We start from the raw sequence: 22,150 nt of genomic DNA, 5'->3' as shown, positions 1-22,150 counted from the left end.
GTCATTTTACATAGATAATTAATTAAATTAAAACCTTTATCCTTGAAGAGTACCCTCTGGCCCCAGATGACTGTGGAGGGGAAAGAGAGGTAAGCAGAAACCCATTTTAGGAATTAAATGGGAATTCCATATCCTTTGGCATTTGCCTTCCTCAGGAAAAGTAGAGTGAATGAATCAAACCCTTAGTTAGTCTGTTTTTATGGTTAATACTGTCCCAAACAGTGTGGGGGCTCATCCGGGATATTTCTTGTTTGTGAGGGGTCTCTCCTGTACTGAATGCCTTGCCTTGCCTCAATGCAAACAAAAGAAACAGAGGCTAAACCACAGGTATCTAATGATCTAATTAAACCTATCCAGTTTGTTTCTCCTTGCTATTAATCTTCAGATATCTTCTGTAATTCCTTGACCACTAAACTCAATGTCACCAGAAGTGAAAATGAGAGGAAAGCATTAAAAAGTATCTACTGGACAGAGAATACAAGGAACAAAAATATATAAGGTTATAATAAAAGCAAACCAAATCCAATCCAAAGCTAAAAATCTAAGTATCATATTCAGAGCTTTTTTTCTCCTTGTCATTGACTAAATATCTTTCTGTAGATCCTTGGCATCTAGGCTCTGCCCTCACGAGGAGAAAATAGAGAAGGCCTGATCACTTTAGCAGACATGGAGTCTCAGAATGAATTTCATGCTGCAAAAGTGAGATTGTTTTCACAACCTCACTCTTGAATATTAATCCCTCAAAAAATTATCACTGAGAGTTTAGTTGTACTAAAATTCAGGATAACATCTTTCTTTCCAAATTCTCCCATAGAAAGACTAATTAAGAAGTTAAACAATAGATAATGAGAGTCTGTGCCCTCATCTTATCTGAACTCTCATGAGAGTAGCTTGTGAGAAGAGAGAAGGACACAGTTTTGAAAGAAATTGTGGAGATACAAACAATAAGATTTAGAAACTGATTACTTATGTTGTTGTTTGTCCTTTATCCTTGAAGAGTACCCTCTGGCCCCAGATGACTGGGAGGGGAAAGAGAGGTAAGTGACCTTGCATAGCCCTCCTGCACTTAAATCCAATTCACTTAATATCATTGTATCACCTCCATGATGTGGTTGGTCCTCTCCTCAAGGAGGAAGGACAAACAACAACCTCTGTGAGAAGAGCTGACCCACAAACTGGCTTCCTTCCTTCCTTCTTTCTTTCCTTCCTTCCTTCCTTCTTTCTTCTCTTCCTTCCTTCCTTTCTCCTTCCCTTCTATCCCGCCTTCCTTCCTCCCTCTGTGTGGAATTAACTGAGTGAAGACACTGTTGAGAATATAGCCTTAAATTATATCTTAATTGTAACTTGAGACCATAATAACAAGTAGAACTATGGCTAAAAAAAAGTTGCAGGTATTTTTCCTTCCAGTTTTTCACCATCTCTTTATTAGCATTTAAGTACCTCTTTTAAAGGCAATTTATTCTTTTCTTTCTGGGTTAGATTTCTGGGATTAGAATGTAAGCCCAGACTCCCCTAAATAATGAGAGAAAAGGTCAATCTGGAGGAGGAGGGTTTCTATGTTCAGGCTATTTAATCTTGTATTTTGCAGTTTTTACTTTGCGCTCCTTTTACTGACAAACACCTTGTTAGATGGAAAATGCCTTTTAGCAAGATCATAATAAACCTCTTTTTGGTTTTCTTACTCTGAGAGTCTCTGTTTTTATGGTTAATACTGTCCCAAACAGTGTGGGGGCTCATCCGGGATATTTCTTGTTTGTGAGGGGTCTCTCCTGTACTGAATCCTTGGGCAGGGGCCCTCTGGAGAGTTCGCCAGTGGTCCTTAGATTGGGCTCAGAAACTCCTGCTCTGATTGGGTAAACTCCAGAACAGAAATACTTTGAGAAAGCAAAAACAGAAGTGAGCTAACAAAGATATAGGATTAATTCATCTCAGGAGATAAGCCATCTGAGAAACATTAATCAGGTAAATTGTGCAGCACAGTTCAGAAGGCAAGAATTGGTGAAGGGAGGAGAGATTCTATCTATAAGCAGATTTTCTTCTGCCAAGCAACTGGTAAGCTATCTGAGTGACTGGGTTGGGGATTTGGGAGAATTTAGATAGTTAGTCTATAAAACTCAGCAACTCAGTGGGTATTCCTGATTAGGAATTAGCAGGGATGGATTGACAGATTCCTGGTTATATCGGATTTGTCCTGGCCCCAAGCTGGGGAGCAGTTAGAGACTAACCTTCAACTCAATAGAAGATGACCATGCCCCAGGCCGAGATTTCCAATTGAATGAGATTACTTATCTAGGAGTTTCCCCATATCAGGGAGGTAGGGCCCCTCCCAGGGAACCCAGGACCACCATTCTCCCAAAGATTCCTTTCCAACTCTTCCCCCACAAAGATTAAAAGGGACACAGTTTATATCAGTGGGTACTTCCAGACAGGAGAAAAATGTTAAGCAAAAGGATAACAAAAGAATTAATGGAAATTCTCTGTAGGGAAGTCATTAGGGAACCTAGGCACTGTATGATATGATTCCTAAACAGTTTGGGTGTATTAGGAATTATATAGTGGCAAAACAAATTACAGAAAGATGTTCCAGAAAGTTAACAGAAAGGTCCTGAGGAAACAAACAAAAAAAGGGAGGGAAATCTCATTAAGACCCTTCTGAAATATTCAAGTGGATATCACTGAAATGCCACTAATCAGAGTCCTTAAGCATTCACTGGTAATTATAGGTCACTTAATTGGATGGGTGAAAACCTATCCTCTGAGCTCAGTCATGGCAGCTGGAGTCTGCAAAATCCTCTTGAACAGATTATTCCTCCATTTGGGTCAGTTGAAAGATTGACTTGAACAATGAAACCCATTTTAGGAATTAAATGGGAATTCCATATCCTTTGGCATTTGCCTTCCTCAGGAAAAGTAGAGTGAATGAATCAAACCCTGAAACAACAGATCATTAAACTAGGCATTGATAGAAGGTTAACCAAAATGTTTGCCACTAACACTTCTCAGAGTCAGAACAGCTTCTAGGCAGTATACAGGATTATCACCCTTTGAAATGTGGTATGGAGCCTTACCTAGGTAGGGAAAGAGAGGTCCCATTCTTTCAGACAAAAGATAAATTTTTAAGGAATTATATGTTGGCCATGTCCTCATCACTTTTTAGCCCCTAGGAAACAACCCCTTCAGAATTTGCAGTGAGCTTTACTAACTCCTGGAAGAAGCAGAATGGAAGGACCTTACCAGATATTAAAGACAAATGAGACTACAGTCTAGAGGCTGAGAACACCAGGCTTAAAGGACCAAGTCAAGAATGGACTGTTAAATAAGACAATCTATAACCTCTAAAATTGATTTTGAAATTAGGAATATTTTGGTGAAAGATGGGAATGTTTGTGCTTAGAAGAATTTTAACAATATTGATGTTGTACCTGCTATTTATATTTTATAGAGACTACTCAATTGGATAAAGAGATTATTGTTAATTCTGATAGGGTTTTTTAATGTGAAACTAGGATATTCTATATTCTGAGTTTTAGTTGGTTGTATTGAGTCATTTTAAGTTTGTCCCCATTGTTTAGGGAGATTCTGATATTGTCTTTCTCCCTTTAATAGCATGTTTTGTTATACATTGGTATTGAGAATTTTAAGAAATGTACAACATTTGCATAATGTTGAATTAAAAACATCTACTTAGATATGAAGATAAGCTGTGAACTTTCTAGGATGAATCTTATCAGTGTAAGTAGGTATAGTCAATACTTGTTTAGTATTTAGTAAAATTCCATTTCTTTATGTTGTATTCATATTCTATATCTGGCTACGAAAACTGATGCTCTTGGCTCTGACTTTTGTTCAGAGTGTAATGTAACATTGCAGATACAATAATAATCTCTGCATCCTAAATTCAGTGACTCTCTATAAGTACCTATTCAGTTAATCTTGGATAATTTTTATCACTCACTAGATCTGAAGGGAGAAAGATCTAAGTTCATACTTAACATCAGTCAATTACTTGTCTAATATTGGGGAATCACTTAATCCCTTAGCCCGAGTTTCCTCATCTACAAAATAGAGCTAATAAAAGTACCTTCTTCTGGGATTGTTATGAAGATAAAATGAGATAATATCAATAATGCATTTTGCAAACCTTAGAGGGCTATATAAATGCTATCTATTATTATCAAAGCAGGTTAAAGATATTTTTCTAAGTTTCTACCTTACCAAAGGAGGAAAGGCTGACTTTGATTCTTTGCTTACCACTGGGAATACTTCAATGAGGTTTCTTGCCAATGACAGCTTCTCAAGATTCTTCATAGTTTGAAATTCTTCAGGGATGGAAACAATTTGATTGTAGTTTAAATGAAGTTCAGAAAGATAAGGCAGGGTACAAAGTTCCTTAGGAATACCAGTTAGCTGATTGTTGTTTAGACTCAGGTTTCTAAGATTCTGTAATCTAAAAATTAAAGAACATAAATGAAATTTTGCCCTGAACTCTCTTCTACTAACATCTCTCATAGGATATTATGTATAGATTGGTTTGCTTAATTTGGTTTTTTAAATTAACTTTTGCCCATCATTAAGCATTTGGGTTTTTTCCTCCCCCTAATAGGTAAAAGAAAAAAGAAAATTCAATTTACAAATATTTGCTTAGTTTTTGTTAGAAATTTGCTTAGTTTTTGGTAGACTTGTATCATACCATTTTTGAATCTTTTAATCAAATTCTGTCAAATAGTAATTCCTTAACCCAGATGCTAGAGTTTTTGAGTTTATCAAACAGTAGATGACTATAGTTATTGACTATTTTGTCTATTTCACTGATCCATCACTCCATTTCTTAGCTGATAGCAAATGGTTTTGATGACTGCCACTTTTTAATACAGTTTTAGGTCTGGTACGGCTAGGCCACCTACCTTTACATTTTTTTTCATTAATTCTTTTGATGTACTTGACCTTTTGTTCTTCCAGATGAATTCTGTTATTATTTTTTTTAGCTCTATAAAGTAATTTTTTTGGTAGTTTGATTGGTATGGAACTGAATAAGTAGATTAATTAAGGTAGAATTATTCTTTTTATTATATTAGCTCAGCCTATCTATGAACATATGATGTTTTTCCATTTGTTAGATCTGACTTTATTTGTGTGAAGAGTGTTTTATAGTTGTATTCATGGAGTTCCTGTGTTTCTCTTGGCAGATACATTCCCAGATATTTTATATTATCTACAGTTATTTTAAATGGAATTTCTCTTTCTATATCTTGCTGTTTGGGCTTTTTCCATTTTCTTCTCCAGCTCATTTTTCATATGATGAAATTAAGACAAATAGGGTTAAGTGACTTTTCCAGGGTAATACAACTAATTAATGTCTGAAGCCAGATTTGAACTCAAGAAGGTGAGTCTCCCTATGTTCTGGTAGGGCACTTCATTCACTGTGCCACCTTGCTACCTTCAAATTACAGCTGAATTTAATATAAAGCCTCCCTTGTTCTGCCAGTTGTACTTACTTTCTCCCACTTGAAATTACTTTGTAATAACTTTCCATTTATTTACTTGCTCACATGTTCCCCAGTAAAATGTAAACTCAAGGGTTCATAAATTTAAAGATACAGCTCCTTGGGGGCAGAAATTATTTATCATTTTTGTCTTTCTTTGCATCCCCAGTGCCAGCATAGTGCCTTGGACATAGCAGAAATTTAAATGTTTATAGATATGTATTTAATCAGTTAAAAACATTCAAACGTGATATTTGTAAAGCACTTTGTAAAGACAATATTATCTTTGCAAAGGTAATATTTGAAAAGCATGATGCTGACACATGATAGATGCTTGATAAATGCTTATTCCTCACCCTTTTTCTTGGTTCTACTTCTGACTTCCCAGACTTAGCTGCCTTCTCACTCTGGCACACTCTTCCTTCTCTTGTGCCCTTTTTTCCCATTTGTGATTTCCTCCCAGAGTTTCCATTTTGGGGAGAAGCCCAAGCCATCCTTCCTTCATTCCTCTCTTTACTACTCTTCTGGCTCTGCTTCTGACTATCCAGACATCACCACCATCTTCCCCCCCTCCCCTCACCAAATACCTTCCTCCTCTTACCTCCTCCTACTTTTCAGCTCCCTTGCATACTTTTATATGTTGTCTTCTCCCCACTAGAATGTAAGCTCCTTGAGGGCAGGAACTGTCTTTTTGCTTGCATTTGTATCCCCAGCCCTTAGCACTATGTCTGGCACACAGTAAGCATTTAATAAATGTTTGTTGACCAACTGTTGAAGATTAAAAACATAAAATCAGAAACCCAGAATGTAATCATTAATGCATAAATATGTCGATTAGGAAAAGAAGTAAAAAAAGTATGTAAACTGACTACATTTTTAGTAACATACCTTATTTCTGCATGGATAATGTTGATCTTAATTGTATCCAATTCCTTATGTCTAAATATTTGACAAAATGTGGGGATGTTTTCCCCTCCAGGAAAAAAAAAACCAAACATAATTGGGAAAAACAAAATATACTGACAAGAGGTGTAAGCAAGGTATGGATTAAGTGTACTGTGAAATGTCCTGTGCTGTTTAGCTATTCATATGTTCATATACTCTTAAATATATATATATGGTTGTTGTTACTTAGTAATACATCTGCTTCCATTCAGAAGGCAATAAAAAGAATCTCCAAAGTAAACCCCAAACAAGGCTCTCTCCATCTGTCAGAGAAAAAGTCCAAGATGGAGCTCAGCCTTCCAGAGAACTCTAAGCTGATCTGGAGAAAAATGATGCAGTGGCAGCCTGATTTGTACATATGTACAATATAAGGAAAACAATCTTTTTTTTCTAATGACAATAAAATGTGGGATTTTAAAAAATCTTGCTCTGATTCTTGAAATCTGAGCTTTAATGTTACCTTTTCCAACAAATTCAGTCCTTTAAACTACTCATTTTTATGACAATCATGTGAGGAAAGTGCTGACATCCACTACTTTATAGTAAGCTAATATGAAGCTACAGACTGAGCAAGAATCAGTGGGCTGGACACAATCATCATAAGAACTGTAAATTCCAAATGCCCTATTTTGTATTTAGGCCATGAATCCAAGTGGTTTCTCATTCTTCTGACTAATGATGTCTCACTTCTTCAGTTACTTGTATGTATGTATTACCCACAAGTACTAGTTGCAACAGAAAATCAAGGAGAGGGAAGTGAAAGGGGACTGAGCAATAGTATTATAAACAAAATTACCTGTTTATTTCTGGGGGAATCTCTTTAAGCATATTGTGGTTCATATTCAAAATGTTCAAATTCTCTAGGCCATCTGTTGAAAAAAATGAGTCTTTAGCAACTTATGGAAACACACAATTTATATTTTTATATATTAATTATATAATTATATGTAGTAACTAATGCAGTAAGGCTTAATGTGGTAAGAATATTTGTTATTTTCCTCTTTCCTTCTCTTATACAGGAAAAGTTATACTGAACTTCTTAAGTCTCTTATTCTTTCTTTTCTACCACTTAGGATAACAAAAGGACCAGTGTATTTCTGCTATCCCATAACAAATGGGCTCTCAACAAGCCTCATTGTTAAAAGAACATAAAAAATGTATGTGCACGAATGTTTGTGGCAGCCCTCTTTGTAGTGGCTAGAAACTGGAAAATGAGTGGATGCCCATCAGTTGGAGAATGGCTGAATAAATTGTGGTATATGAATATTATGGAATATTATTGCTCTGTAAGAAATGACCAGCAGGATGATTTCAGAAAGGCCTGGAGAGACTTACATGAACTGATGCTGAGTGAAACAAGCAGGACCAGGAGATCATTATATACTTGAACAACAATACTATATGATGACCAGTTCTGATGGACCTGGCCATCCTCAGCAATGAGCTCAACCAAATCATTTCCAATGGAGCAGTAATGAACTGAACCAGCTACGCCCAGAGAAAGAACTCTGGGTGATGACTAAAAACCATTACATTGAATTCCCAATCCCTATATTTATGCCCACCTGCATTTTTGATTTCCTTCACAAGCTAATTGTACAATATTTCAGAGTCTGATTCTTTTTGTACAGCAAAATAACGGTTTGGTCATGTATACTTATTGTGTATCTAATTTATATTTTAATATATTTAACATCTACTGGTCATCCTGCCATCTGGGGGAGGGGGTGGGGGGTAAGAGGTAAAAAATTGGAACAAGAGGTTTGGCAATTGTTAATGCTATAAAGTTACCCATACATATAACCTGTAAATAAAAGGCTATTAAATAAAAAAAAAAGAACATAAAAAATTGCCTATAAAGAATTGCATTGTTGTTGCTGTTCAGTTCTTTCAATCATATCTGACTTTGTGACCCCTCTTGGTGTTTACTTGGCAAAGATACTGGAGTGGTTTGCCATTTCGTTCTCCAGTAAAGACAGTTAAGTTATTTGCCCAGGATCACACAAAGAATAAATAATGAAAGAAAATGTCTCATGATGAGGAAACTAAACTACAGGGTTAAGTGATTTGCCCATAGTCACACAGCTAATAATTATCTGAGGCTGCCTTTGAACTCATATCTTTCTGACTCCAGATCCAGCATTTTGTCCACTACACTCTATAGCTGACTGGTATTATATAAAAATTATCATGTAGTTACTTTTTAAGTATTAGAAGTATTGATTCAATTGATATGTTTAATCAGAGCTTGACTATGTTGAGTATTATTTATAGCAATGAAACTGAAGAGGGGACCCAAAACTCTAAAAATCCTTGAAGGAGAAAACCTTCAACTCTGCCTCAGTGAGGGACCCCCCCTCCTCCCCAGGAACAAACAGTTTCATTCTTGTTATCTAGGTGGGGTTGGTTCAGTCCTAATACTCACTGAATTCTATTCAAATTCTGCTCAAGCTGAGAGTTTCCTTCAGCTTGTAGCTAAAATGCCTATTATAAAAGAGCCAATCTAAAATCCTCTCTTTGCAGAGGTTCCAAATATGCCAGCTATGCCATGCTTGCTATGCCACACAGCCTCTGTCCACTGCAATATTCTTTTCCAGTGTTACCCTCTCTTTACCCTCATCTATTTCCCTAACCAGACTTCATGCCTCTCTGTCAGGATTTCTAACCTTACTTCCCAATTCCTATAATAAACCTCTTTTATCAATCTAGGTTTTCAGGTCTGTAAATTCCTTTACAGAGAATCTCTGTACCGGCAGAAGGGAGTCCCCAAAACTCCCTACCCTTGTGCTGAAATCCCAAGGGGGTGCAAGAGAATCAAACCTCTCCATTTGGTTCCCTGAACATCAAACTTGCCACTAGACCTTATCATTTAATTCCCTGACAACCAGAAACCTTAATCTCATTTTGGTTCCCTAAGTCTAGACCTTAAAGCACATCAGAGCAGATAATACAAAATAATGAATGAAAAAAAATAACATTTGGTTTTGTTCTTTTGAACTTACACTTAAATATCGGTATGCCTGATATTTGGGGAATTAACTTGTAATAGAATGATGTATTACTATGAAAACCATCTTCAGTGGTAGAATAGAAGAGTCCCATATTTGAAGTCACAGAACCTTAAGGGTTGAATTCTGACTTTGTTTTTTATTTTCCCCCTAATAATGAGGAGTTGTAAGTCAATTATAGAAAATTTCTTTTTTTTTTTCACATTTGTATCCTTAACATTTAGCACAATTCCTGACACATAATAAATATTTAGTGACTGACTACCTAAGTGACTAAGGAAAATCTGTTTATCATTTTAAATCTTCAGTTTTATTGTCTGTTAAGTAAATGGATTAGACTAAATGACTTCTGAGTTCTTTTCTATTCACTGAACCATCTAGCTGCTCCCCAATTCGAACTAGGTAAAAGAGGAGATTCTTTGCTTCAATCAATACACAGTCTTAATTACTGAATGGATGAAGCCTCAGTCAAACTGAGCCCTGATGAAGATGTTAGCTTAAAAAGGCCAGGGTCTCCCACTGCCTCTAGGGCCCCAGTCAAAAAGACTGCATCTGAGTTTTACCTTACCAACATTCATTCATTCAACCTTACCTATTTAATCTCTGTGCATAATTTCCCTCACTGGCAAAATGGAAATAATAATGCAATTTATCGCAGAGTGGAAGTTATGATTGTCAAGTGTGCCAATGCATGTTAAGTGCTTTATATAATTGAGTTCATTTCCCTTCATTTTGCTTCTCTATTTGACTCTTCCCAAAAAGCTACTCTATTGAGTAAATAGATAGTTCCCTCACAGAATAATGCAAAGTCTGTTCCTACCCCTTCAGACCTTTTCATGAATAGGAAAGATACTTAAGAATTTGCATTTCAGAGAGCTTTTCTGACTAGTACTTAAACAAAAAGAATTAGAGATGTCAATGACTAACTACTTAAGTAGTCTAAACTTAATAAGTTTGAAAACATATTTGATAATAAGAGATTTAAATATGAATAGACCATCTTTGGAGAACTAGGACTGGATAATCAGAACTTGGCTCATATTACATACTTAAAGCAATTCCCAAAGAACTTGAATAATTTAATGACTCTCAAATCCTAAAACTAGAAAACATAGAAATTAAAATGCTAAATGCTTTGAACCAAATTAAAACAAAAATTACAAAATTAAAAATCTAAAACTATCCAAAATATAAGCTATTTTACAGAACTCAACCAACTAATAGATTCAAAAAATATTAATACCCCACAATTGTTGTTTATTGATTCAGGATAGTTAAGTGGCATAGTGGATAGAGACCTGTTCCTGGAGTCAAGAAATTCCTTATCTTTCTGAGTGTAAATCCAGTCTCAGATACTCACTAGTTTAGTGATCTTGGGCAGATCACTTAATATCTCTTTGCCTTAATATCCTTATAGGTAAAATAAAGATAATATAGCACATATTTCCCAGGGTTGTTATGAGGTTCAAATAAATATTTGTAAAGGTCTTAGTGTTATGCCAAACTCATAGTAAATAAATAGTATCTGTCATTATTGTAATTTTAAAAAGCATTTGAAACATACAGAACAACAACAAAGGATCCTCAAAAAAAAAAAAAAATAGAAAAGAAAAACAAAATATTCACAAAACCAAATACTTAAACATTTGAATAAAAAGATGACAACTAAAAAAAATTCACTTCAAATGCAATACCTTTGATATTGTTCTTAAATTTTAATGGCTAAACTAAATTTTTTTTTTTAAGTTTTTGATACTGACTTACCAAATGATTTAGGTGAAAATGACTTTATTAAATTTTTAAATAAATGGAGGATTTCCAGGTTTTTAAGGTACATCAGCTCTTCTGGAACTTCTTCTAGCTTATTGTTTCCCAAATTTAACTTTTTCAACTACAAACAGGTAAAGATTTTAGTGGACTCACATGATATCTATCTTAGAATAAGAAAACAAGTAGACATAAATTAGCTGTGTTTAATATTATAGCTGAGAACTCCATTTTCACCCTCCTTTAGGATCCTGAATTCTCTGTGGAGGAAAAAAAACAACTACAAATGATCATTTCACATGCTTTTCAAATTATCTTTATAGAAAAATTCATTTGAATTTTATTTTCAAAAACTTCATGCCAATTAAAATTCTATTAAATTCTATAATTAGGAATTAAGTTTCATTAAGATAAACTAACAAATCAATAAATCCAAAGATGGTTGAAAATAAATCATTTGTAGCTCACTTGAACTAGCTAAGCTACTATTGTAATATAAAATGCACAAATGCTCCACCATTAGAACTTCAAGCAGGAAACTTAATTTATTGGAATTAAGGAAATAAACTAGGGACATTGAAATCTTCAAACTAGAGTTACGCTCAAGTAAACTTTTATGTACTACTTGTATTATTTAATAGGCCGATGTTCCTGTTTCAGTCCTTGGGCAAAACAATTCAACTATTTATTGAATGCTTATGGGCAAGCCACTTTGCTAATCCAGAAGAGAGATGCAAAAAAAGAGAAGAGTCTCTGCAATCAAAAGTAATGTAGTCTACTAGACTAAATAAAGCTTGCAGACACAATATCCCAATGGGGAAAATAAAAAGGTACTAAATATATATCTTGAATCAAATATAAGATATTTAATTACTTCCCCTACATAAAATACACATATAATAAATATATAGGATACAATAAGTAATTGCTTTACTCTCCTGGGAGGTAGAGAATTAAAACCACCAAAACATAAAGCAATTTGTAGGACTGCTAAAAGGGCATTGCATATTTCACCTCAGCTCTTCGTTGTCCAGAAAATTCCCTTCAGATATGTGTCTTCCAGCAAGACAAGGCAAGAATTGAACTTTCCCCCCCTAAATGGTCATCTTCTCCTTTACAAAAAATTCCTTAATCAAAGAACTCAGTATCTTTTATCTCTTGAATTCTTATAGGTTCTCCTAAGCCCACATAGGTGCTTTAGTTGCCATATGCTTGTAGTGTAGAGAAGTATACCAGCCCTCTCTCCAACAAACACTTGCTCTCAGAGATAAGCTTCAATAGCCTAGGTATAATCTATAGATATGATCTATAGCTGAGAAGAGAAGAGAAACAAACAGGGGCGGGGGGGGGGGGGGGTGTCCTTTCCCCATTAAGTCTGTAGCTCTTCCTGTCAAATCATGATTATGTGTTTATTATTAGTTCCATACGTGTCCAATGAATTTATGTGAATGAAAAACAAAGCAAAACAATTGCAGTGTGGTGCAATGGAAAGAGTATTGAATTTATCGTCAGAAGACCAAAATTCAAATCCTGGCTCTGCCACTTACCATGTGACTTTGGGCAAGTCACCTAATCACTCAGGTTAAAGGAAGGATTTCAGGTTTCTCAACTGGAAAATGATAAAAGGAGAGGGTTGCATAACCTCTAAAGTTTCTTCAGGTTCTAAATCTAATTATTTAGACAATTTGGGATTAAAATTAAAAATGCCACCCACCCTCTCTTTTCTTACTAATAGATAAATTGATTAAATTAATTCATAAAAAATAATAGGCAAATTTTTACAATTGAGGCCACTATATTTCTTTCCCTAATACTATTAATGAAGATTATGTTCCCTTCTGAGGATTTCTATGAATCTAATTCCTAACATCCTGGAGGTCTTGTTTCTATTGTAAAGACCAAATTTAAGAAATTATATGTTGTCATTCCCCATGAAAAGAGGTAATCCAGACTCTATGATTCTTCTGATTCTCCCTTCATAGTGGGAGGTATCTTTCTTCCCCTTGTCCAGATTCAATGATAAATGCATACCTGTCACCCAGTGATGGTGGTCCAGTGAAATCGTGAGGGGACCTAATGAGTCATACTAGATCTGGTAAAATGAATGTGTTTGAAAGTTTAAATGTTTTAAATTAAGAGATGCAAGTAAATGATTTTACCATCTGATTTGTGGGTCCATGGGAATCGTTAGGGTAGCTACTAGGGACAGAAACTGGATCTGTTATTTCATTTGTACAGGGAACTTCTGGGAGAAGAAATTCCCTCCACTGATGTATGTCAGTCCCTTCTCTGCAAGTCATAATTTTAGAGAGTTGCCTAATAGGGATAATAAACCAATAAATCTGTAAAAACAAGCTATTATATAGGATAAATAGGAAATAAAGAAAGAGGGAAGGAACTAGAATTAAGAGGGGTTTGAAAGGCTTTCTATAGATAAAGGGGTTTTAGTTGAGAACTGAAAGAAACCAGGGAGGTCAGTCAGTAGGTGTTGAGAAAAGAAGATATTCCAAGCATGGGGGCAGCCAGAGAAAATGCCTAGAACCAAGAAATGAAGTATTTTGTTTTTGGAATGGCCAATAGTCCAGTGTCACTACATCAAAGAGTATATATTAAGGATTAATATGTAAGCAGACTGGAAAAGTAGGAAAGAACCAGGTTATAAATGGTTTTGGACACCAAACAGAGAATTTTGTATTTGACCTTGGGAACAACAGGAAGCTACTGAAATTCATGAGGGGAGGGGAGGTATGTTGATATGATCAAACCTGTGCTGTAGGAAAATCACTTTGGTGGCTGAATGGAAACTAAAGGAAATAAATGGACCCAAACCTGAAGAACTTATATGTTATAAATAAATGTAATCCTCAAGTCAGAGACACCTGAAGAAGGATCTTTTTCTGAGTCATACTAGATTTTTCTGATGATGATACTCAGGCTTTATTCAAATAATGACTTATTGACAGTAGTGAAAGGATATTTAAATGAACAGAATATCAGAATTGGGAGAGGCTTCAGATCTCATCAAATAAAATGTGAATCCAAGAATCTCTTCAGTAACAAAAGGCCTCCACCATCCAGTTCCGTCTACTTTTAGAAAACTTCTGTTAGGAAAACTCTGTTTTCCCTGATTTTTTATGTTTTCCAGAGCCAAGCAGAACAAACCTCTCTCTTTCATATATCAGATTCTCTGTGAAGGTAATAACCATGTTCCTCATATATGAAGACCACTGAGCTTTACCCTATGTCCTGTTGAGATGTCCTAAAGAGCGCAGGGCCCTTCCTTCCTAACTGCAGCTGAACCCTATAATGTGTTTTCAAACTCATTAAAAGGTGAGCTCACTGAGAAATGAGATTTTCTATTTTTCTAGCTTTCTTATTTTTCTATCTGTACCCCTAATGCTTAGCACACTGTTTTTATATAGTAGGTGCTTTTTTGTTGTTGTTTGAAGGAGGTATATATGTGATTGTTATTTATATACTCTCCTTCTAAGAGTTCCAGCCCTTGACAGTTGTTCAGTCATTTTCAATCAGGTCTGACTCTTTATGATCCCATTTGGAGTTTTCTTAGCAAAGATACTGGAATGGCTTGCCATTTCCTTTTCTAGCTCATTTTACAGATGAGAAAACTGAAGCAGAGTTAAGTGATAGCTAGTAAATATCTGAGGCCAGATCTGAAATCAGGAACATGAGTTTTTCTGACTCCAGGCCATGTAACTATCTACTGTGCCATCTAAATACCCTCATAATAAATGCTGAATACTTTCTTTATCCATTTATTTGTTTGTGTCTTTTAGAATTCAAACAATAAAAGGAAATAGATTAAAAGAGGAAAGAGAATTGAAAGGAGGTGGGGAAGGACTACTGTAGAGTTTTAAGAGAAGCTAAGAAAGCAAGGAGGTAGAGATGAGGAGAGAGAGCATTCCAGGAAATGGGATACAGAAAAAAAAAAGACCCAAACATCCACAACTGAGAGATGAAGAGTCTTGTTTATAGAAGAGAAAGGAAGTTCATGTCACTTTATACTCCCCTCCTCCATGAAACGATTCTTCAGCTGACCTATACTATACTATACAGTATAACTTCATACGTGACATTTCATCTGTCATGTTCCTTCACATTTCTCTTTTGTGGAGAATGTTCTCCCTCATCTTCTCTGCTTCTGTTTTCAAGACTTACATAACATCTTTTACAAAAGATTTGTTTGGATTCTCCCAGATCTTTGAGGGAAAAGATTGTTTTAATTTTTATCTTTGTATTCCCAGTATGTAGCACATGTTGATAGGACACAGTAGAAACTTTCTAAAAATTCTTGATGAATTGCCAAATAAATTAAATCCATAAGAGATAGCCAATTAAAAGTGCCATTAGAGGGACAGAGCCAAAATGGTGGAGCAAAGGCAGGAACTAACTATTTTCTTCCCCAAACCACTTCAAATTCCTTTAAATATGACTCAAAATAAATTTTAGAGCATCAAAATATCCCCCCAAAAAGCTGGTTCAGAAGCAAGTGGATCAGCAGACTATGTGTGAAACCTTCAGTGCAACTAAGAAGGCAAATAGTGAGCCCCTAGACCCCAGCATAATTTAGGACTTGGACACACCCACCCAGCCTGGGAAGGAAGCCAGGAGCACCCGCCCTAAGGTAGCATGAAGCCTCTATGGCCTATAGAGGAAGCTTGGAACAATATCCCCTTTAACCTAACAGTAGACCTCAATCTTAAAAAAAAGAGCAAAAAAGCAAAAAGAACTTTGACCATAGATAGTTTTTATGGAGACAGGGAAAAACAACCATCAAATGCTGAAAACACTAAAGGCAAAATGCCTCTAGATGAAGCCACAAAGGATGATATGAGTTGGTCTCCATATCACAAAGCACTCTTAGAAGAATTCAAAAAGGCTCTTAAAAGAGAATTAGAAGAAAAACAGGAAAAGGAAATGAGAGCTTTGTAGAAGAGCTTGGAAAAGGAAACACAGGAATTATCAGAAGAAAACTCCTTAAAAAATAAATTTGTTGAAATGGAAAAAAATATAGCTCCTTAAGAAAAAGATTTGGCAAAATTTAAAAAGAAAACAATTCCTTGAAAAACGGAATTTGTGAAATGGAAAAAAAAATCCAATGAACAAAAACAACTCATTTAAAAGTTCAATTGGCCAAATGCAAAAAGTAGATTAAAAAAGCTAACTGAAGAAAATAATTCACTGAAGATTAGAATTGAGCAAAAGGAAGTGAATGGTTCAATGAGACATCAAGAATCAGTCAAAGAAAACCAAAAAAAAAAAAAAAAAAAAAAGAAAGAAAGAAAGAAAATAAAAACAGTTGACCTGGAAAACAGATCCAGGAGAGACAATCTAAGAATTATTGAACTACCAGGAAATCATGATGAAAAGAAGAGTCTAGTCAACATTTTTCAAGCAATTATCAAGGAAAATGGGCCTAATGTCCTAGAACTAAAGCGTAAAATAGTCATTGAAAGAATCCACAGATCCAAAGAAGAACTAGATATCATCACTGATCACAAAATAGAAAATTTTGATTATATTAAGTTAAAAGGTTTTTGTACAAACAAAATTAATGCAGACAAGATTAGAAGGGAAGCAATAAACTGGGAAAACATTTTTATAATCAAAAGTTCTGATAAAGGCCTCATTTTCAAAATATATAGAGAATTGACTCAAATTTATAAGAAATCAAGCCATTCTCCCATTGATAAATGGTCAAAGGATATGAACAATTTCAGATGAAGAAATTGAAACTATTTCTAGCCATCTAAAATAGTGCTCTAAATCATTATTGATCAGAGAAATGCAAATTAAGACAACTCTGAGATACCACTATATACCTCTCAGATTGGCTAAGATAACAAGAAAAGATAATGACGAATGTTGGAGGGGATGTGGGAAAACTAGGACACTGATATATTGTTGGTGGAATTGTGAACGGATCCAACTATTCTGGAGAGCAATTTGGAACTATGCTCAAAAAGAAAACAAACTGTTCATATCCTTTGACCCAGCAGTGTTACTACTGGGCTTATATCCCAGAGATCTCAAAGAAGGGAAAAGGACCCACATATGCAAAAATGTTTGTGGCAGCCCTTTTTGTAGTGGCTAGAAACTGGAAATTGAATGGATGCCCATCAAGTGGAGAATGGCTAAATAAAGTGTGGTACATAAATGTTATGGAATATTATTGTTCTGTAAGAAATGACCAGCAGGATGATTTCAGAGAGACCTGGAGAGACTTATATGAACTGATGCTAAGTGAAATGAGCAGAACCAGGACATCATTATACACTTCAACAACAATACTTTTTTTTTTTTTTTTTAATTTTAATAGCCTTTTATTTACAGGTTATATGTATGGGTAACTTTACAACATTGACAATTGCCAAACCTCTTGTTCCAATTTTTCCCCTCCTTCCTCCCACTCCCTCCCCCAGATGGCAGGATGACCAGTAGATAACAACAATACTTTATGATGATCAGTTCTGATGGACGTGGCTCTCTTTAACAATGAGATGACCCAAACCAGTTTCAATTGTTCAGTAATGAAGAGAATCAGCTACACGCAGAGAGAGAACTATGGGAAATGAGTGTGGCCCACAATATAGCATTTCCACTCTTTCTGTTATTGTTTGCTTGCATTTTTGTTTCCTTCTCAGGTTTTTTTTAACCTTCTTTCTAGATCTAATCTTTCTCATGCAGCAAGATAACTGTATAAAGATGTATACATATATTATATTTAACATATATTTTAACATATTTAATATGTATTGAACTACCTCCTATTTAGTGGAGGGGGTGGGAGGAAGGAGGGAAAAAGTTGGAACAGAAGGGTTTGCAAGGGTTAATGTTGAAAAATTACCCATGCATATGTTTTGTAAATAAAAAGCTATACTAAAAAAATAAAAAAACCCACAGATCACCTCCTGAAACAGACTTGAAAATGAAAACTCCAGGAAATATCATAGCTAAATTTCAGAATGATCAGATAAAGGAGAAAATAGTGCAAGCATCCAGAAAGAAACAATTCAAATATCAAGAAGCTACAATCAAGATTACTGAGGACCTAGCAGCTTCCACTTTAAAAGATTGAAAGCCTGGAATATTCTGGAGCCTTGGACTTCAACCAAGAATCAGGCTATCCAGGAAAACTAAGCATTATTTTTTAGGGAAAAAGATGGACATTCAGTGAAATAGGTGAATTTCATTTATTTTTAATGAAAAGACTAGAGCTGAACAGAAAATTTGATCTTCAAGTACAGAACTCAAGAGAAGCATTTTAAAAGGTAAAAAGGAAAGAAAAAAAAATTTAAGGCTAAAAAGTTTATATCTCTCTATGGGAAGATGATGTTAATTCTCAAGAATTGTATTTTTGTTAGGGGTATACTTAGAAGATGTAGGTATAATTTGACTTTATAAAAAAAGTCAAATATATATAATATGTATATTATATAAAAATATATATATAAAAGAAACTAGGAGTGGAAAAGGGATTGTACTGGAAGAAAAGGAAAGTGGAGGTAAAATAGAGTAAATTACATCACAGGAAGAGGCAAAAAACACCTATTACAATTGAAGGAAAGAAGAGAGGGGAATGAGCATTGAGTGCGCCTTGATCTCATTAGATTTGGCTCAAAGAGAAAAGATCAGACATATTTAGCTTCACAGAGAAACTTGTCTCACCATATAGAGAAGTAGGAGGGAAAAACAGAATTAGAAGGGGAAAGGATTAAGAAAGGGGGAGGGGCTGTAAAAGGGGAGGGCTGTTTGAGGGAAGTGGTGATCAGAAGCAATGCACTGGGAAGGAGGGAAAAGAAAGAGAAAAGTTTAACTTGGGAAAAATAAATTGGCAGGTAATACAGAATTAATCATTTTAACTGTGAATGTGAATGGGATAAATTCTTCTATAATGCCCAAGTAGATAGCAGACTGGATTAAAAGCCAGAATCTGGCAATAAGTTGTTTACAAGAAATACATTTAAAGCAGAGTGATACATATAGAGTAAAGGTAAAAGGCTGTAGACGCTATTATGCTTCAGCTGAAATAAAAAAAGCAGGGATAGTGATTCTGATCTCAGATCAAGCAAAAATAGATCTAATTTAAAGAGATAAAGGAGGAAATTACACTCTGCTAAAGGATATCATAGATAATGAAGTAATATCCATATTAAAATTATATGTACCAAGTGATATAGCATCCAAATTCCTAGAGGAGAAGTTAAGAGAGCTGCAAAAAATAGACAGCAATACTACACTAGTGGCGGAGCTCAATCTTGTTCTACCAGAACTAGATAAATCAAACCAAATAAATAACAAAGAAGTAAAAGAGAATGTTATAAGAGAATGTTTAAAAAGGTATAATAGACTTGGAGAAAATTAAATGGGGGCAGAAAGGAATATACTTTTTTTTCTCAGCAGTACATGGAACCTACACAAAAATTGACCATGTATTAGTGTGTAAACACCTCATAATCAAATGCAAAAAGGCAGAAATAGTAAATGTATCTTTTTTCAGATCGTGATACAATAAAAATTATATGTAACAAAGTTTCCAAAATAATTGGAAACTAAATAATCTAATCCTAAAGAATGAGTGGGTAAAACAACAAATCATAGACACAATCAATAATTTCATTCAAGAGAATGACAATAATTAGACAACATACCAAAACTAATGGAATGCAGCCAAAGCTGTTTTTAGGGGAAATTTTCTATCTCTAGATGCTTACTTACATAAAATAGAGAAAGAGAAGATCAATGGATTGAGCTTGCAACTACCTCCAATTAGAAATTCTGAAAATAAAATGAGAGATTAATAAAACTGAAAATAAGAAAACTTGAGTTAATAAACAAAAAACTAAGAGTTTGTTTTATGAAAAAACAACAAAATAGATAAATCTATAATTAATTTGATTAGAAAAAAGAAAATCAAATTACCAGTATCAAAAATGAAAAGAGTGAACTTTCCACCAATGAAGAAGAAATTAGAGCAATAATTAGGAGCTATTTTGCCTGCCTGGATACCAATAAATATTATAATCTAAGTGAAAGGAATAAATACTTACAAAAAATATAAATTGCCCAGATTAACAAAGGAAATAAATTGCTTAAATAGTCCCATTAAAAAAATAAATAAATTGAAAAAGATCTCTAAGAAAAAATCTCTAGGCCAGAAGTGAATTCTACCAAACATTTAAAGAACAATGAAATCCAATACTATGCAAACTATTTAGAAAAATAGGGAAAGAAGCCATCCTACCAAATTCCTTTTATGACACAAATATGGTGTTGATATCTAAACCAAGTAGGGTCAAAACAGAGAAAGAAAATTACAGACTAATTTCCCTAATGAATATTGATTCAAAAATCTTAAATAAAATATTGGCAAAGAGATTACAGCAAGTTATCCCCAGGATAATATACTATGACCAAGTAGGATTTATATCAGAAATTCAGGACTGGTTCAATATTAGGAAAACTATTAGTATAATTGACTATATCAATAACCAAACTAACAGAAATCACTTGTTTCAATAGATGCAAAAAAAAAAAAAAAGTATTTGACAAAAATTCAACACTCACTCCTATTAAAAAACACTAGAGAACATAGGAATAAATACTCTTTCCTTACAATGATTAGTAGCATCTATTTAAAACCATTAAAAAGCATCATATGTAATAGAGATAAATTACAACCATTCCCAGTGATATCGGGGTAAAACAAGATTGCCCATTATCTCCATTACGATTCAATATTGTTTTAGAAATCTTATCTTTAGCAATAAGAGAAAAACATTTAAAGGAATTAAGAAGAGGTAATGAGAAAATCAAAGTATTACGCTTTGCAGAAGATATGATGGTATATTTTCACAGACAATCCTAAAGAATCAGCTAAAAACTTCTAGAAACAATGCACAACTTTAGTAAATACAGGATACAAAATAAATCCACATAAATCATCAGCATTTCTATATGTTATCAACAAAATATAGCAATAAGAAATACAAAGTGAAATTCCATTTAAAATAACTGTACATACTATAAGATATTTAGAAGTCAACCAGTCCAAAGTCAGGAACTATATGAACATAATTACAAAATATTTTCCACACAAATTAAGTCAGATCTAATCAATTGGAAGAATATCAAGCATTCATGGGCAGGCTGAGCTAATATAATAAAGACAATTCTACCTAAATTAATCTACTTATTCTGTGCCACACCAATCAAATTCCCAAGAAATTATTTTACAGAGCTAGAAAAAATAATAACAAAGTTCATCTGGAAAAACAAAAGCTCAAGAATTTCAAGAGAATTAATGAAAAAAGTGCAAATGAAGGTGGCCTAACTATACCAGATGTAAAACTATATCATAAAGCAACAGTCATCAAAAGCATTGGTACTGACTAAGAAATAGAGTCATTGATTACTGGAATAGGTTAAGTTCACAAGATACAACATTCAATGACATAATCTTGTGTTTGATAAACTCAAAGACCTCAGCTTGTGGGATAAGAGCTCACTATCTGACAAAAATTGTGGGGAAAACTGGAAATTAGTATGGCAGAAATTTGGCATTGATACACACCTAACATTCTAAACAAGATAAGGTTGAAATGGATTCATGATTTAGACATAAAGAGTGATACTATATGCAAACTAGAAGAACAAAGGATAGTCTATCTCTTAAATCTCGGGAAAAAGAAGGAATTTGTGGCCAAAAAAGAACTAGAGTATATTATAGAATGTGAAATGGATACCATTCCCCAGTTGACAAATGATCAAAAAATATGAACCATGCCAAAAGGACTATGAAATTTGCATATTCTTTGAACAAACAATATGAACAAACAATTCATGCTAGGCATGAATTCCAAAATAGATTTAAAAAAAAAAAAAGGACCCATATGTACGAAAATATGTATAGCAGCTCTCTTCTCAAGG

General features: G+C 34.4%; 1 protein-coding gene across 2 annotated transcripts in view; it reads right to left on the bottom strand.

The window, feature by feature from the left end:
• Positions 1-22,150, bottom strand: part of LRRC69 (leucine rich repeat containing 69) — a 125,000-nt gene that overhangs the window by 90,951 nt on the left and 11,899 nt on the right. For both annotated transcript variants that reach the window (XM_031946968.1, XM_031946969.1), the window contains exons 2-4: positions 11,201-11,327; positions 7,225-7,297; positions 4,252-4,447 (exon numbers count right to left, since the gene is read on the bottom strand). In XM_031946968.1, the coding sequence (XP_031802828.1) occupies positions 4,252-4,447; positions 7,225-7,297; positions 11,201-11,327 (396 nt within the window). The remainder of the gene's footprint in view (positions 1-4,251; positions 4,448-7,224; positions 7,298-11,200; positions 11,328-22,150) is intronic.

Source organism: Sarcophilus harrisii, chromosome 1, assembly GCF_902635505.1.
Source record: "Sarcophilus harrisii chromosome 1, mSarHar1.11, whole genome shotgun sequence".
Lineage (NCBI taxonomy): Eukaryota > Metazoa > Chordata > Mammalia > Dasyuromorphia > Dasyuridae > Sarcophilus > Sarcophilus harrisii.
This window is presented reverse-complemented; position numbering and strand designations above follow the sequence as displayed.